At 43.5% G+C, this 16,795-nt stretch overlaps 1 protein-coding gene across 13 annotated transcripts in view; it reads right to left on the minus strand.

The window, feature by feature from the left end:
- Positions 1-16,795, minus strand: part of CADPS (calcium dependent secretion activator) — a 483,782-nt gene that overhangs the window by 171,334 nt on the left and 295,653 nt on the right. For all 13 annotated transcript variants that reach the window (XM_047847306.1, XM_047847316.1, XM_047847337.1 and 10 more), the window contains 2 exons: positions 14,725-14,864; positions 3,201-3,267 (listed from right to left, as the gene is read on the minus strand). In XM_047847306.1, coding sequence (XP_047703262.1) covers positions 3,201-3,267; positions 14,725-14,864 — 207 coding nt within the window. The remainder of the gene's footprint in view (positions 1-3,200; positions 3,268-14,724; positions 14,865-16,795) is intronic.

A 16,795-nucleotide genomic window follows, 5' to 3' on the forward strand; every position in this document is an offset into this window, starting at 1 on the left:
CAAAGGGGGTGAGCTTTTGGGTTATCATTGTGATAAAACACTTGCAAATGTGGTCACTTAAACAATGGAGGAGAAAAAGTGGGAAGAATCCAAAGACAATGCAATATTTTCTAGGTAGGATCAAACTGCTTTTAGACATTGTTGCCGTGAACAGGGCTCTGTGACAGTGGGCTGTCATGTCACCTGTGTTGGCCACAGAGGTTGTTAAGGGAGGAATCTGATTTAAGTTGGAACTGAAGGTTATATTTGGACGATCGACGTCCCCAACGCACCTCAATGGCTCTTGAAAGTTATGAGAATCATGTGTAAGTGAAACCTATTGAAATCCCGAAAGTGTTCTCTTCAGCTGTCCAGGAAAGATGTGGAACTTTACACGGGCTATGTATGCCCTCTGCTGATTTTCACATGTGAGCGCGGAACTTGGCTTTTAGCGACTGTGCGATTCATATCTTCTTGTGGTAGAAAGCTCAGCGTGAAGGCCCCGAGATGTCTGTGTTCCAGTTATACCGCCTAACACAATCATTCTCTCCTTTTCAGTTCAGTACATATTGTACAGACAGGCTTCACTGATATTTTGGGCACATTTCCTCGTGTTTTTTTTCCTGAAGAGTTTTTTTCCCTCTGAAATCGCTTGCAAAGCGAGAGGTCAGCTATTTCTCCTAAGTATGTCATCATTTCAAAGATTTTCAGAGAAAAGTCATGTGTCCAGTGGACCAATAGCTCAGAGGAGGAGGGGAGATTGTGTATCATGGTGAGAGGGCCACCTGTCCCGCTTCCTCTGGGAAGCTGCCACCGGCCACTCTCCAGGCCGTTTGATCTTTCCTTTCTCAGAACCACTTGAAGCCTAGCCTAGGTCCTTCTTCCCTCTCTTTCTTTTCCTTCTTTATTCCACCAAACATGTCCTGGATGCCCATGCCAGGTACTGAGCTAGACGATGTGTATGTGTGTGGCAGGGGAAAGAGGGAAGGACACAAAGATAAATTGGAAACCAAACCAGCCCTGAGACAGCACATAATCTACTGGGAAAGGCCGGGCAACCTCACAAGCGATTCCAAGAAAGGCCGCTCTGCCCAGCGAGAAGCGCTGGATGGGGGAGAACTGTCCATAATCTTGCACTGTATTTTTTGGTGCATTTTGTCTCTCCATTTATAATGCCCTCTCTTTAGAGAGGACACCAGATGTTTTTGCTTGCCTAGCATCCATTTCTCCTTCTGGTCATGGCATCCTGGTTTTGCACTGGAGACAGCCCAGTGGGACTGTTAAATCAAAGTGGCATGGCCTGCCCCTGCTAAAAGCTGGGTGTGTGACCCAAGAGGAACTGATCTCTCTTTCATATTCGGCCACTGACTGGAGATACAAGGGTAGAAAATGTTCAGAGCAGACTTTGTCTTAGGACCACATCAATGACACAGCCAGGGTTCCCTCCACCTGGATTTCTGGCACTGCTCTGGGTCCTGTCGTAGTAAGGATGGCTCATTCAGCTTTTTCAACATCCTGTTATTATTACCTTAATTAGCTTGGGTCTGTTTCTGCTGTTTGCATATATAAAGCACTTCTGACAGATTCCCTTCTGGGAGTGAAAGATCAGGCCTCATAGTTCTTCTCTATGACCTACCAGAGAAGTGCTCTACACAGAGAAGATGCTCAATAAATACTGGTCAGTTGACAGTTTGAAGAAGTGTATCTCAGGATGAAATATACTCCTTGCCTAGCTATGGATTATTTAGGAGTTTGGGCACAATTCCAATGTTTTCCTTGGGCTAATTTATTCTAAGATTTTGTTCTACCCCATAGCAACCACAAAAGCAAAAATGACCTCTTGCTTATAGCCAGAGAGATGCATTTTGCCATAGTAGCACAGCAGAGACTTGACTAGGTCTACAGGAAGTCACATCTTAGAAGGTCAGGGTTGGTAGAACCTTCAAGGCCATCAGGCCTAAGAGGCAGTTGCTTTATAGTTAAGATTTAGAATTGGAATGGTTCTAAATACTAGTCAATGCCTATAGTGAACATAGTAACCCCATGAACACTTTTAGTCACTAAACCACAAGTTGCCTTGCTTTGTGGCATCTTCCAGAATACAGCATATATCAATTTTTTTTTTTGCAAATTAAATTACAGTGTATATGCTCTGGTGGAGACCGCAAATTAAAAAGAGGCAATGGCAGGTGCCCTTATAAACTGAAAAATCCTGACGCAAGAAGCAGATGAACCAAATTTTAAAAAGGGCGGGGAGATTATCAAGGACAAGCAGCACTATTTCTGGACATTTTTTCTTAAATAGACAAGAGAGCAAAGGTACTATTTATACATTACTCATATATTATTAATACCAATATCTACATCCACATCTGTATCTATATATAGATAGATGTTCCTTGCTGCATGGTTAATAATAGTTCCAATTGGGGAAGCCCACAAGTCCTTCAAAAAGGAAAATTCTACAGATACGTGAGCCAGAGCTATCTATGCAAACGTGGAAAAATGTCTATAGTGATTTATGTTAAAAAAACAAAAGCGAGCTGTAGGATGACACAGAGTTTGGAGATATATATATATATATATATATATATATATATATATATCTGGAAAGATATATTTCAGACCTTTAAACATAGTTAAAGGAAGTCAGTTAAGACTTTTGGAAGCCCTATGAATCAAGGGAGTGGCATACTCCCCCCACCCCCAAACACCAGGGAATTCAAAATCAAACATACCGAACAGTAAAAGAGATGTCAAAAGTCTAAGTAAATTCTGACTCTTTTTTTGTAATGGGTATTAGAAATAGCACATTCTTCTAAAACAATGTCAGTGTTCCTAATGGCCCAACCAGGCACACGCTTGCTTCCTCCCTGGGGCCCTGGGTCACGGGCAGCTCACCTCTCCCACTTATCTTACGTATTCCTGCATTCGAGGATTCTAAAATAACGAGCATGCCTTAATTTTTCTAATTTTAAAGTGATGTAAAAATAGGGAAAAGCAACGCAAGGGAGTGCTGTGGGTAGCGGAAATTTCGATGTCCCTCTGAAGTGTAGTCACATGCTTATACAATGGGTAAGAATCCATTAAGCTAACTGCTTGAGCACTGTGTGCTCTAAGTTATACCTCAAATAAAAACCATTAATTAATCCTTGATCTTAATCCTTAATCCAAATCTTTAATACTGATGGCTCTTAAGACAGACAAAGTTGAAGAGTTACCTGGACCAATACAAAAAACCTCTTCTTCCATCTCTTCCAGACATTCTTACCGATGGCCCATAAATACCTAAGGAAAAAGAAAAAGACCAGAGTTGCATTAACGCCTGAGCGACTGCACTGTTTAATTCACTTGACCGTGAAGCTTGGTACTCATAAACGAGGAAATGCACATGGCTCAGAAAAAGAACACAGATTTTGGCGCTGTGTGACTGAGGATAAGGAAGAGCAAGCCAAAGTTCGCTTCCACTCCCAGAAGGAATTGTGGCCTCCTCACACTTGACTAATATTCTTTGATTGATTCCAGAAAGCACCTTGGAAAATGTTACATTAAGACTTAAGTTTTGTATGTGCTGGAAGTCTATTAGGTAGGGAAACTCCTGCCAAAGCTGCACGAGAGAAAAAAAAGAAGGCCAAATCCTACAACCAGCCCCTATGCCTCATGTCGAGGCTCAGCCAGGAGCCACCCCCAACCCCCCACCTTTGCTCTAATTCTGTCAAATGCAGGTATATTACAGGGAATAAATTTCACGTCAACATAGAAAGTTCTCCCTATACCTCTCCCCTTTCCCCAAATGCTCTTCTGTTGATGGAAATTAATCTTGATACAGAAAAGTGAAATAAAAGGAGAGTTAAGAATTACAGAGGAATAACTCAAAGCTATCTGGAGATTTTACAAGTGGTCTTACTAATTCATTCTCAAATTACTCCTCTTGCCTTGTGGATTGCCGCATACTAAACTGGCACTAATCAAGGAAGTGAGGCCCCTGGTTTTCAGGCTCTACTGGACCAAGTGAGGAGAGATCTGGTCATACTCAAAAACATTCAAATACTCAAGTTCCCAAACTGGCTTTATCTGCTATAAAAATCAACTGGACAACTTCCAAATCCTCACTTCACCTGGAATCAGACAGAATTTCCGCTTTGGAACATAAAGAAGAATGCACCTAATTAAAATTTATACCATTTGACAAATTTCAGGGGCTCTGAGAACTGGCTGGTGGCCAAAATGTGCTCAGATCTTTAGGCCAGAAACCCAGGAGTCATCCTGGGTTCTTCTGTTTCCTCCTCCTTACTCCTTCATTGCCAAGTGCAGCTAATTTTTACTTCCTGCAAAGTTCATCACTCTGCTCAGTCTCTACCCCTCACACCCTCACTATTTCAGTCCCAGCCCACAGCTTTGCTTCCATGGACAGTGGTAGAGGACACTTTTAATGGGTGTCAAGGACCCCCAGAATGATTTTCATCCCCCTCCTGGCCATGAGATGCGGCCCACCATTTGCAGATGCTATCACGCCTTTCCCTGATGAAACTCCTTCGGTGGGTCTCCCTTGTTTACATGAAGGGAGCCTCAAACTTTGGCCACTCACATTCCACTTTCATGATCTATCCTGTATCTGCCCACCTATTCTATGGTTTACTTGGCATTTTCCTTTAAATTAACTTATTTAACACAAATACATTTATTTTGAAAGAAAACTTTATATTATAGCCTTGATACACTACTTATATATTACGTGGCTCACATGAAAACACATACGTAAACATTTAACGAACATACGCTTGTCTGTACATCACTAAGATGATTGTGTGTGCCATCAGTGATATAAATCCACTCAGGGAAACTGTAGCCTATAGAGATAAAATCCAGCATCTTGACCTGGCCTGAAAACTTGTTCATTCTCTGGCCCTGCTCGACTGTCTACACTCAGCGTCTGCACATTACATTACCCGTAATACCTGACCACACCAGGAAGTTTCACACTTGTGTAATTTTGCATGTGCTTCGCAGCCTGGAATTGTCTACTCTCAGCTCCTTATGTTCAAACTCACATTCTTCCTAAGTTTAAATCCCTACCTTGATGTCATCACCCCCCCTGGGCCTTGTGGATGACTCCTCTGTTACAATGATTATACTACTATAATTTGTCTTTATATTTATTGTTCCTACTGGATTGTGAGCTCTTTGAGGGAAGGAACCTTATTCCTTCTTTCTAAATTCTTATTTATAAATTCCTAGCACAGAACCTTGTTGTGTTTTTTAAATTCCTAGGATGGTTCTTGATATGTAGTAGGAGGTCAGTATATATTTGTTCTATTTCAATGGGTTTGGAAGGCCATGATCTTGGGAAACCAGAGCAACCTTTGTAAATGTTTCCGATGAGGTTTTAAAACACTGCATAAAGACATGCAACCCATCACCAAGTTCTTTGGGTTTTCCATCCAAAATATATCTCAACTGTTTCCATCCCCACTGCTGCTCCCCAGTCAAGCCTCCAAGATGTCCACCTGGGCCACAGCAACAGGCTGTGTCCTAACCGGTCTCCCTGCTTCACTCTTGCCCACACTCCACGCACTACACAGCAGAGAGAGTGACCTTTTTAATGGCTAAGTCAGATTGTTAATACACTCATTATAAATCAGGATAGGAAGTGATGGAAGGGTTTGACCAGGGCAGAGACATGATCATATGGCTGTTTAAGATGGTTCCAGGGGCTGCTGGATGGAGAAGGCACTGTGGATGAAGGGGGAAAGAGAGAAGGCAGGGAGATCAGCAAGGACCTGGTGGCAGTGGTCCAGGGGCAAGAGATAGCATGGTGCCTGGACCAGGACTGAGGCCATGGCAGTGGTTAGATGGCTGGTAAGTACATCAGCCCTGAGGCCAACATGGTCAGCTCCACTGTTGATTTGATTCCCCCCCAGCCGCCATCCACTGTCCTGGCCAGTGCTCTCAACCTTCTCAAAATAATATATTCACATATTCATGGCAGACATTGACATCAAAAGGAGGTGTGGCCAGGGCTAAAGAGGAAGAGGGTTCACTGGCCCGTACTTGTTAGCATTATTGTCTTTCGGTTCTCATTATGATGGTTACTCTGAGATGCTGGGCAAGGCGCTTAACTGTCTGGTGCCCTGGAAAAGGGAATGGTTCTTCTCCTGAAGGGTTGTTGTGGGGATTAAATGAGAGGATTCTTGTGAAATAGGAGCATGAGGCACAGCAGAAAGTAGATACACAATAAATGTCAGCCTTATTATAAACTATCTCTGTGTACAGAGCAAAGTGTATCATTACTAGTAGTAAATAATAGCTAAATATGTGAAAAGAAATCTCCTCGGACATATGGACATAGGAAAACAGATGAAATGAAAATCATATGAAGAAAGTGGGTGAAAACATTTGTATTTGTAGTAATGACTGGCAAGGTTATAACAGTCTCCTACTTTTCTGGAATTATATCTGGCAGCCACTACCCATTTTCTTTTTCCCCTTTACTTGAACTCACATAGAGAAATTCAGAACAGTTAACACAGACACTACATTCGAAGTTTGTAATTTTTTTAACACTTTTTTTTAAATGTTTATTTACTTTTGAGAGAGAGAGCGAGACGGAGTGTGAGCAGGGGAGGGGCAGAGAGGGAGACACAGAATCCGAAGCAGGCTCCCGGCTCCGAGCTGTCAGCACAGAGCCCGACGCGGGGCTTAAACCCACGAACCATGAGATCATGACCTGAGCCGAAGTCGGACGCTCAACCTACTGAGCCACCCAGGTGCCGTTGAAACTTATCATTTTAGTTGATGGAAATGAAAGCAGGAAAAGGAATTCACTAAAAGCCACAGAATATAACTCACACTGAAGCATAATAAAATACTAGCTACTGCTTGATGAAGTTTTACTAGTATGCTGTGCTGTCTCAGGCACTTTACTCAAATTTACTGTACCTACCCGGAGGGGGTAAGGCCTGGAGTCTGGAGCCATGTCGCCTTGGTTCATGGACCCGACACAAAGTACATGCTTATGGTTAGGTACTTCATTACATTATTATTCCTATTTTACAGGTGAGGGATCTGCACTCCAAGTAACCAGCTCAGGATTCCACAGCTGGTGAACGGAACAGCCAGAACTGAAACCCGGAATAGTCTGGTTCTAGAGTACCCTTTTCACTGCACTGTTCTTCGTTCCATTTTAGACGAAGGACTTAGGTTTCTTTTTTTTTTTTTTTTTAATTTTTTTTAAGTTTCTTTATTTATTTTGAAACAGAGAGAGACAGAGGAATACAGAGAATTTATTTCTGTATAAATAAATGGGGGGAGGGGCAGAAGAGATGAGAGGGAGAGAATTCCAAGTAGGGTCCGCACTGTCAGCGCAGAGCCTGACACGGGGCTCGAACTCACAAATCTTGAGATCATGACCTGAGCCGAAATCAAGAATCAGCTGCTTATTGGACTGAGCCACCCAGGCGCCCCCACGAACTTGTGTTTCTTTCCTGAAATGAGAACACGAATTGCTATTCCAATCGGACTTTTCCGGTGAAAGCCTTCTGAATGGGAAAGCTGAGTGGGATCGGAGAAAAAATCAACAATCCTCCTTTGCAAAGTATCAGTTGGTTTGCGTGAAGGAGGGGCTTTCCCTCGGAGGTTTTCCTCAGAATTTATTGCTAATTTGGCACATACCAGAAGGTGTCAAAACCGAGAAAAACTGAGGGCTGCACCGTATCATTTCTGTCTAGTCAGCTCCGGCTCTGTATTCTCTTAGGCTGAAACGCGCTCAGGAGACAGGACGCAAAGTACCTGCAGCAGATGGGAGTTCTGTCATTGCAGATGCACCGGTGGCCTTCCCCTCAAGCTCCTCACACTACAGACAGATCTATCTGCATGGGCATTAGTGGCCCTCGACTCTCTCTTCGGGCCATCGGGATGGTGGCAATCTGGATTTACAAATAAATCAGCGTTCCAGAGTTGGGAGCCAAAGTTTAGCCTGGTGGTTGTATTTCAGACTCAGGGTGGAAACACCTGTGTGTGAGTTTGGACCCTGCCACCAAGTGCCCTTTGGCTTAGCTGCCTGTGCCTCCGTTTCCTCGGCTGTAACATGGGGACAGTGTGCCAAGGTGTTGTGGGGGCGGATGGGGACCATGCACGGTGAGTGTTTAGCACAGACTGGCGCATAGTAAGTGCTCGGTGATGTTAGGTAATATTGTGGCTTGTCATTATCCTTAGTAGTAGCAGTGGCCGTAGTAGAAATAGTAGTCTTAGTAGAAAGACGTCCCTGTCAGTTTCATTCTATGAGAGGCCAGAGTGAACTACAAACAACAAAACAGAGGAAAGAGAAAGATACTCTTGGGTCTTCCATGGCCCCTTGGCTCCAGCATCCCTGGGTCTTGGGACTACTTGGCAGGGCAGCACCCATGGTGATGCTTGTAACTTGTCACTTGTATAAAAAACGGGACGGTCTTCCTTCCTCTGATGCTTGTGAGTGTCGATGAATTAGTAACTCAGTTCTATTTATTAAACATCCCCTGGGCTTAGCACTAGGTGTACACATGGTGGGTGATCCATAGCTATTCATGGGGAAATGTTTTACTGTATGTCTTCTCCCAGGATGCCTGGGGAGGAGCAGCCAGGGCAGGGAGAAGAGTACAGGCTCCCCTCAGGACCTCGGCCGGAATCACTTGCCCCTGGACCCCTCACGAGGGGGTAAGGATGGCCGAGAGGGACATGGAGACCAAGGATAGGTTGAGGTTTCAGTTTGGCGGGCTGTGGAGCCAGAAATTACACGTCCGACTTCGGCTCAGGTCATGATCTCACAGCTGGTGAGTCTGAGCCCCGCGTCAGGCTCTGGGATGACAGCTCGGAGCCTGGAGTCTGCTTCAGATTCTGTGTCTCCTTCTCTCCGCCCCTCCCCTCTTTGTGCTCTGTCTCTTTGTCTCTCTCTCTCTCTCTCTCTCTCTCTCTCAAAAATAAATAAATGTTAAAAAACTGAAAAAAAAAAGAAGAGAAGTCACATTAAGACAAAACCAAGATTCTTTCTGGAGGCATCTCTCCCTTCCTTGGAGAGTGAGTGAGAGCATGGAGGGTGCAAAGACTCCAGATGCCTGAGGCTTCTTGCCACAGCCCAGCAGGAAGATGCATGGACTGGGGAGAAGCACCATAAATGAATGATAGCAAACACTGGTAAGAATAACCTCCACCACCAGCTGTTCCACAGCTGTAGCCCTTACCAGGTATCAGACCCTGTTCTAAATGCTTTACATGTAGTAACTCATTTAATTTCTCACAACCTTATGAGGCAAAACTATCGTGACTTTATGCCGAGCAAAATGAGGTCCACAGAGGTTAAGCAACTTGCCTACAGCTGGTAAGTGGTTACTGCCAAGGATTATATCCTAAGTAATTGACCTAATTGGCATTTACAGACAATAATACAACAAAGAACATAAAACAGAATCATAAAAATATTCAGTTAGTCCAAAAGAAGGCAAAGAAAAAAAAAAGGAAAAAAAGAAAAAAGAGGAAAAAGGAACAAAGATCAGAGAGAACAAACAGAAAAAAAGCAAGATGACAAATAGCAATTTTTTTAGTGTATGTTTATTTTTGAGAGAGAGTGAGTGTGCGCACACACGAGTGGGGGAGGAGGAGAGAGAGAGGGAGACACAGAATCCGAAGCAGGCTCCAGGCTCCCAGCTGTCGGCACAGAAGCCAATGCGGGCTCAAACCCATGAACCACAAGATGATAACCTGAGCCAAGGACAGACACTTTACCAACTGAGCCACCCAGGTGTCCCAACAAACAGCAATTTAATTTAAACCTAACTATATCAATAATCACAATAAATACAAATAGGCTAAATATCCCAATTCAAAGGCAGAGATCTTCAGATTGATTTCAAAAAGCTAGAGTCAAATCCATGCTGCGTACAAGAAATGCACTTTGACTCTAATGGCATAAATTAAAAATAAAAGGATGGAAAAGATTTACGATGCTAACATTAGTCTTTTAAAAAGTTGGAGGGGGGGGCTGTATTACTGTCACACAAAGTAAATTTCAGGGCAAAGAATATTACGAGGGATAAAGAACAGTTCATAATAATAAAGGGGTCAATTAATCAAGAAGTTACAATAACCTTAAATGTTTATGCGTCTCATACTAGAGCTTCAAAATAAATGAGACAAACATGGACAGAATTGTAAGATGAAACAAACAAATCCACAATTATAGTCACAGATTACAATACTTCTCTCTCAATAATTGATAGAAAATCAGGAAGTATTTAGACGATTTCAACAACACTATCAGCCAACTTGATTTAATCGGCATTTACAGAAAATAAGCCAACGAAGGAGATAAAATGGACCCTAGAAATATTTAATTAGGTCAGTCATGGCAGTCTTGTCTGAGAGTCTATGCCAATCTGAGCGGTGTCTTGGAGACTTACAGGGAAGAGAGAGGAATGTGATAGTTGGAAGAACAAGACGTCTAAAGCAACAGCACAGCTAAGAAAATGGAAGAGGAACGGGGATTTTAAGAAGAATGGCTGAGGGGCGCCTGGGTGGCGCAGTCGGTTGAGCGTCCGACTTCAGCCAGGTCACGATCTCGCGGTCCGTGAGTTCGAGCCCCGCGTCGGGCTCTGGGCTGATGGCTCGGAGCCTGGAGCCTGTTTCCGATTCTGTGTCTCCCTCTCTCTGACCCTCCCCCGTTCATGCTCTGTCTCTCTCTGTCTCAAAAATAAATAAACGTTAAAAAAAAAAAAAAAAAAAGAAGAATGGCTGAGACATATAAACTGTATCCCTTGCAAGTTCTGTTAAAGCCTAACAGGAAAATCAGATTTGCTGTAAATTACTCTGGGTTGGGGCACGGCAGTTCATTGAATGAAACCAAGGTGGAATCAGGGGAGCTATTTCATTCAAGTTTGGGTCCTCCATTTAAGGTCGAACCAGAAGGAATAATGTAATTAATTCTAGACACAGCTCTAATGCTTACTCTCACTTGGGCAGGACTGTTCACCACCCCCACATCTGTTTCCCATATATGTAAAGTGGGAATTCATTCATTTACTTACTCATTTATCCAACAATTAGATTAATTTATTGGGCTTTTACTACCTGGTAGGCCCTGTAATAGCTACTTTGAACAAGGGAGACAAAGGTCCCTGATGACAAGGAACTCAGAGTCTAATGGGGAAGAGAGACGACAAACTAATAAACAAAGAAATATGTGATGTGTGAGTTGATGATGAGTGCTCTGCTGAAAATAAAGCAGAGTAAGAAAGAGAGAAGACACAGGTGGGCCAGGCATTCTGACATGGCAGACAGACATGCAGAAATCAGGGTGAACCAGGTGGAAAGTTGGGTGGGGGAGAAGAGGCATCCAAGGCAAAAGGCATCCAAGGGAAAGATGGGGCCGAGGGCCCTGAGGTAGGGGTGCACGTGGAGGTGGGGAGGAGCAAGGAGGCCACTGTGGCTGGAAGCGTGATCAAGGTCATATAGGTAGTGGAGTTTTTATCAGATAGGGCCTCGTAGCCATGGTAACAACACTGGCTTTGACTGTGAGATGGGGAATCATTGGAGGTTTTCCAGCATTTGAGTGGCAGGATCTGACTTGTGTGTTAAAAAAATTACTCCGGCTTCATGTTGGGAGACAGACTACAGGGAAGGAAGGACAGCAGGAGGGGGGCTGCTTAATCAGTAAAGGCACAAGTGAGGGAGTTAAGGGTTCAAGGCTTGGATCCAAATGGTGATATGGTGGTGGTGAGGAGAGGCTGAACTCTGGATTTCTCTCAAAGGTACAGTGAATAGAATTTGCTGATGGATGACATGAGGGGGTGAAAGTGAAAGAGAAATGTCAAAGATGACCCCAAGATTCTTGGTCCGAGCCAACTGGGTGAAGGGAGAGGCCATTTATTAAGATGGGAGGATAATGATACGTAGTCCTTGTGAGGCTATTTCAGGGAAGAGATGAGAACATGCGTGTGAATGCACTTGCTGAACTTGAAAACACCATATGGATGTAAAATATGAAAAATAACTCTCTGAGGAGCTGCTTATTGTCAAATAGGCCCAGATACTCAGGTCTTAAGGCCTCAAAATAGTGTTGACTTTCTCACTAACATTTTTCTGCTCAATAAGGAAAGTTATTCTGAATGTCCCAGTCTACCAACAAGGACTAATTTACAGTAATTCTGATTTTTCCTTTTATGTTTTAATAAACATTAAAGTAGATAAAATTTATAACCTCAGCCATGCTTCTTGAAAATTCCTTTCTCTCTACCATTCTTTAAGCTGTAACACTATTCTGATATTTCTTTCCTTCCCTACACAATAGAGCTCGAGAAAGCTTTTTTAAGTTTAAATGAAAAAAAATTGTAGTCCATAAGAAATTCTTTTAATTTCCTTGGGTCATCCCTTGTGGAACTAATTTTGTCCACCCCTGATTTAGGCCACAATGGGTCTCTGGCAGTGTTGTTAAGAAAGCTATTGTCTACTTTTCAGGGCTACTTTAGGCTTTCCTAGTATATTTCCTGGCAGATGGGTAATTTTTACATGGGAGTCTAGAAACACGAAATAGCTGTGGAAACTGTCAGAAGTTGAGTTACATATTTCTTCTGTCATCTGCAGGGTCAAGATAGCTTGAAATGTCTCAGTAATTTTACAAATGAACCAAAAGAAAAAAAATTACTGAATTCAAATCAGTTAGTTCAGTTCCCAGCAGCGTAAATGAAGAGAATGTGGGATATGGGAGTGTGTCCCCTGGGGAAATTACTCGGTATGTAAAGTTTGCTGTGGGAATTAAATAAGGGAGTGCTTGTGAAACTCCATACTAGGTGGGGTGAGCTGCTGATCCTATAAGGAAGTTTTTTTTAAAAAACTGAACTTTTGAGGACAGATACATCCAATCATATTTTTGTTGTCTCTGTCTCTCTCTTCAGTCTGTCCTACCCTCCTCATTTCTCTCTCTCTCTCTCTCTCTCTCTCTCTCTTTCCCTTGCTCACTCTATCCTGCTCATGCTCCTGTTCCTTTAGCAAATAGTTACTGAGCATTTATGAGCAAGTATTTTTGCAAAAGATGAAGAATGTTTTCCTGTATGCTATAAAGACCTAACAGAATTCTCTGACCCTTTGTCTCGCAACTGGGATGTTTACATCAAGGGGGAGAAATTCCACTTAACATTTGGAATAGATGCCAGGAGTATGATCAGAAGGAGGAAAAGGCGACTTCACAAACACTTCATGACACATCTTCATGAGATGCTAACGTAACTGGGGAGAAGCTAGCTGCCCTTCATCATGATGGTGGAAAAAAGACGAAATGTGTAGCAAGGGTCTGGCTCACTCTCCCACAGCTGTCCACTGGCCGCAGGCAGAACAGCTGTGGCAAAACCCCATCTCAGGCTCTGGGAACAGCTTGGTCTCAGGATAATGCTATCCAAATTCTTCAAATCCGTGCCAGAGCTCAAGGGCAGTACGGGGTCTCCAGCTTGTTGGGAAACCTTTTCTTTCTCTGGGGTTCCCCATGCCTGACTCCCTCTGGTGCCCTGACTGGGAGGTACCTATCTTTTCTTGAAACCTTGAGCTTTCCATGTTCCCTGGAATACCAAGGCACTAACTCCCTACAACATCATTCTTTACTTCCTGATCACATGCTGCTGTGGTCTGCTCATGTGCTGGGGTGTGTACTTCCTGTCCTAACCGCTCTCTCCTTGGACCTCTTTAAATGCTTCTATTTGAATGTGTCTTACTCACTGGCTAGTCCCTGGGTTTGGGTTTTTGTAGCCCCTAAACCTCTAGCACTGTAGAGCACTAAGCCTCTAGAATTATAATCAATTCTCAGTTTTCATTTCCATTTTATGACTTTAAACCATCTCATGAATGCATACACCCCAAAGGGAATTAATGAGATGTTTCTAGAGGAGCTAAGCAGAATGATAGCCGGTGGCAAACGGTACCCACAGAATAATTGAAAAACAATCCATTCCCTTCTGTTGGTTAGACATTCCCCTCTTCAGTGATATGGCCCAACTCCTTTCTAAGTGATCACATTTACTGAGAGAGTGGTGTCCAAGCAGTTTAATGGAATAAACCATGGCATTACCCAGTTGTCAATGAAGATTTCCTGTACAAATCATTGGTTTGATCTGTGAAATGAAGCTTATTTCGTTTATTCTTTTTATGCTACTTGAAATAACTGCTCATGCCTCTCAACCTTAAGAACTGAAAATGATCATATATTTCCTATGTTTCGGTCATTTTTTTAAAAGACTTCGCTGAACACTACACTCTAACACTGATTTAACGTTAATTGTTTGAAAGTCGCCTATAGCACCTGCTCATGTCTCTTGGACGTGGTTGTTAAAGAAGGTGCGAGAGGATGAATCATAGAGTCTGAAAGATCTAGATGCCACTGAAAGGTACACAAAGCCAATGAAACCTCCTAAACCAGAATCACTTAGCATGCTTGAATTGCACTGGAAATCCTATTAGAAAAAAAGAAGGAAATCAATCTATTTTGGCAGCACAAATGCACATCCAGTAATCATAAGAATTGAGGTTTGTAGTAAATATAAAAATCAAGAAGTTTTACAAAAGTTTTATAAAAACTGAAGTTTATAGTAAATATAAAAACCAAGAATCTCTCATGAATCCTTTATATTTCCTTCCATGCAGTTCTCTGAAGATCAGCTTTTTTCTTTTTAAAATTTTTAAGAAACGGATAAAAACCTCTCCCAAACTACCACTTGGAGAAGAAACACTTACCCAGAATGCTTCATGTTTTGAGGCTTATCCATTCGGACAGCAAGTTTGATTTTGAGGTCTTGATCGGGGCAGTTTTTGGAGACTGTCATTTTGTGCCACTCTGACTGTTTGGGGCTGTTTGGGGTAGGGTGGAGAATAACCTGTAGGCGAAAAGGACATCCATGTTAGCCAGAAAGCGGAGACACTGTTACAGGCGTGTTGTTTTCAACGAGAAACTCTGCTGCTGAAAAGCTGCGCGTCTTGCCCAGCTCCCAGGGAGGCGTTTAAATGAAACAGAGGCTTGGCCACAGGACTGCAATTCAAGGCTTCATCTACCAACCGTGGCTGCCTCGTGCCAAGCAGAGACCAGCCAGCGGGCAGAAATGGTGTTCTCCTGCTCTCCTCTCTCTCCCTGGCTAATTCAGGAAAAGTAATAATCATGATTTCGGTCACTCTGCTTGTGCATCTTTCTGAAATTCTGAAGTCCCAAAGCAACCCAGGACAGAGACTCAGGCTCATCATCCATATAAGAAGGCGGATGTATGAAAGAAAGACATGAGAGATTACACAGTAGAGCACCTCCCGTCCGCTCATTTTTCGCTCCCCTGTCTCAGGAGGAGGAAATCTCTCAAAGGCCATGGGGAATGCGGAAGGGACTTTATGGGATGGATGAGAAATGAGAGGCCTAGGGAAGGGAGGGATCTGGCTGACAGTCACGCATTTACATAGATGGTCACACGCATGGGGCATCTCCTCAGCTAACAAACACCGAAATCTGTCCGGGTTTGAAAGGAAGCCCACACAGCAGGAAGGATGGGCTCTCAGAAAGCGTCTTTTTGACCCTGCGCTGCCGAGATGGGGCTCCAATGTGAGGTTCTGTCTCGGAGGCTGCAAGTGAGGCAAGGAGTGGATAACTCGGGACATCCGCCTCTTCATTTTGTGACCGGAGTTCTCAGGAGCCACGTGGGGGCTGAAGAACACGCACTGGGGCAGGAGTGGAATATCTGGAAAATCCCCTGGACTGAGGGAACAGGAATTAAATGCAGGCGCGACAAAAGCTGGGCCTGCTAAGATGTGCTTTTGTGGTGGCCGCGGGCCCCGATTTGTTGCATGCTGCTCTGGCAATGTTTTCAAAGCATCTCCTTTCTCTGGGTGCAGGGGGAGGCCGCCTCTCTCCTGGGCTTCTTTCACCTCTGCAGGGGGAGGGGAGGGGTTCAGAGGCTTGGAGGCGGACCCTGCGGCCTTCCAGAGGCTGCCTGCCTCACTGCCCTCATGTGCCCGGCTGGCATGTAGAGGGTGGGAGCATATGGCTTCCCGTGAGGCGGCACAACAGGAGCTCGGGGCAGAGCGAGTCGGTGTGGCAGAAAAGCAGAATCGGCCCGCTCTGATAGGCCTCGTTGGTGCTGAATTTTCACCCCTTCTCCCTCCGGGCCTGACCCCTCCCCACACCCCCCCACCCATTAAATTCCCTGACTCTGATGAAAGAAAATTCATCCATTTTTGCTAAACACAGAATTTGAGTTTTCCCAATGTCTTATGTATGACATGATGGAAATACCAGGCCTGATTTTTCAGACCAGAGGCTGTTCAAGTTTTTCTGACCATGCCCTGTGCCCATAAAATATGCTGAGCAAATAGCCCAATACCTGTAAATATATTGCGACCAATATAAAAATATATCACCATCAATATATAAATATATAAAATATCATTATATATCTATGTAAGTTATATAACTAGATATCATTATATTTATATTTTATGTTTCCATTATCTACATTTACTTTGTATTAATATATTAGCTTATTATATATATCATAAAATACACACAAATATAGAAGTCTTAAAAATGAGCTACGGATAAAAACTATATATATATATATTTTTTTTTTCCCCTTAAGTTTATTTTGAGAAAGAGATAGCATGAGTGGGGGAGGGGCACAGAGAGAGGGGGAGAGACGGAATCTCAAGCAGGCTCTGTGTGGTCAATGCACAGAGCCCACGTGGGGCTGGAACTCACAAAACCGTGAGATCAAGACCCGAGCCGAAATCAAGAATCAGATGCTCCACCGACTGAGCCACCCAGGTGTCC

Source organism: Prionailurus viverrinus, chromosome A2 (genome assembly GCF_022837055.1).
Source record: "Prionailurus viverrinus isolate Anna chromosome A2, UM_Priviv_1.0, whole genome shotgun sequence".
NCBI classification, from domain to species: Eukaryota; Metazoa; Chordata; class Mammalia; order Carnivora; family Felidae; genus Prionailurus; species Prionailurus viverrinus.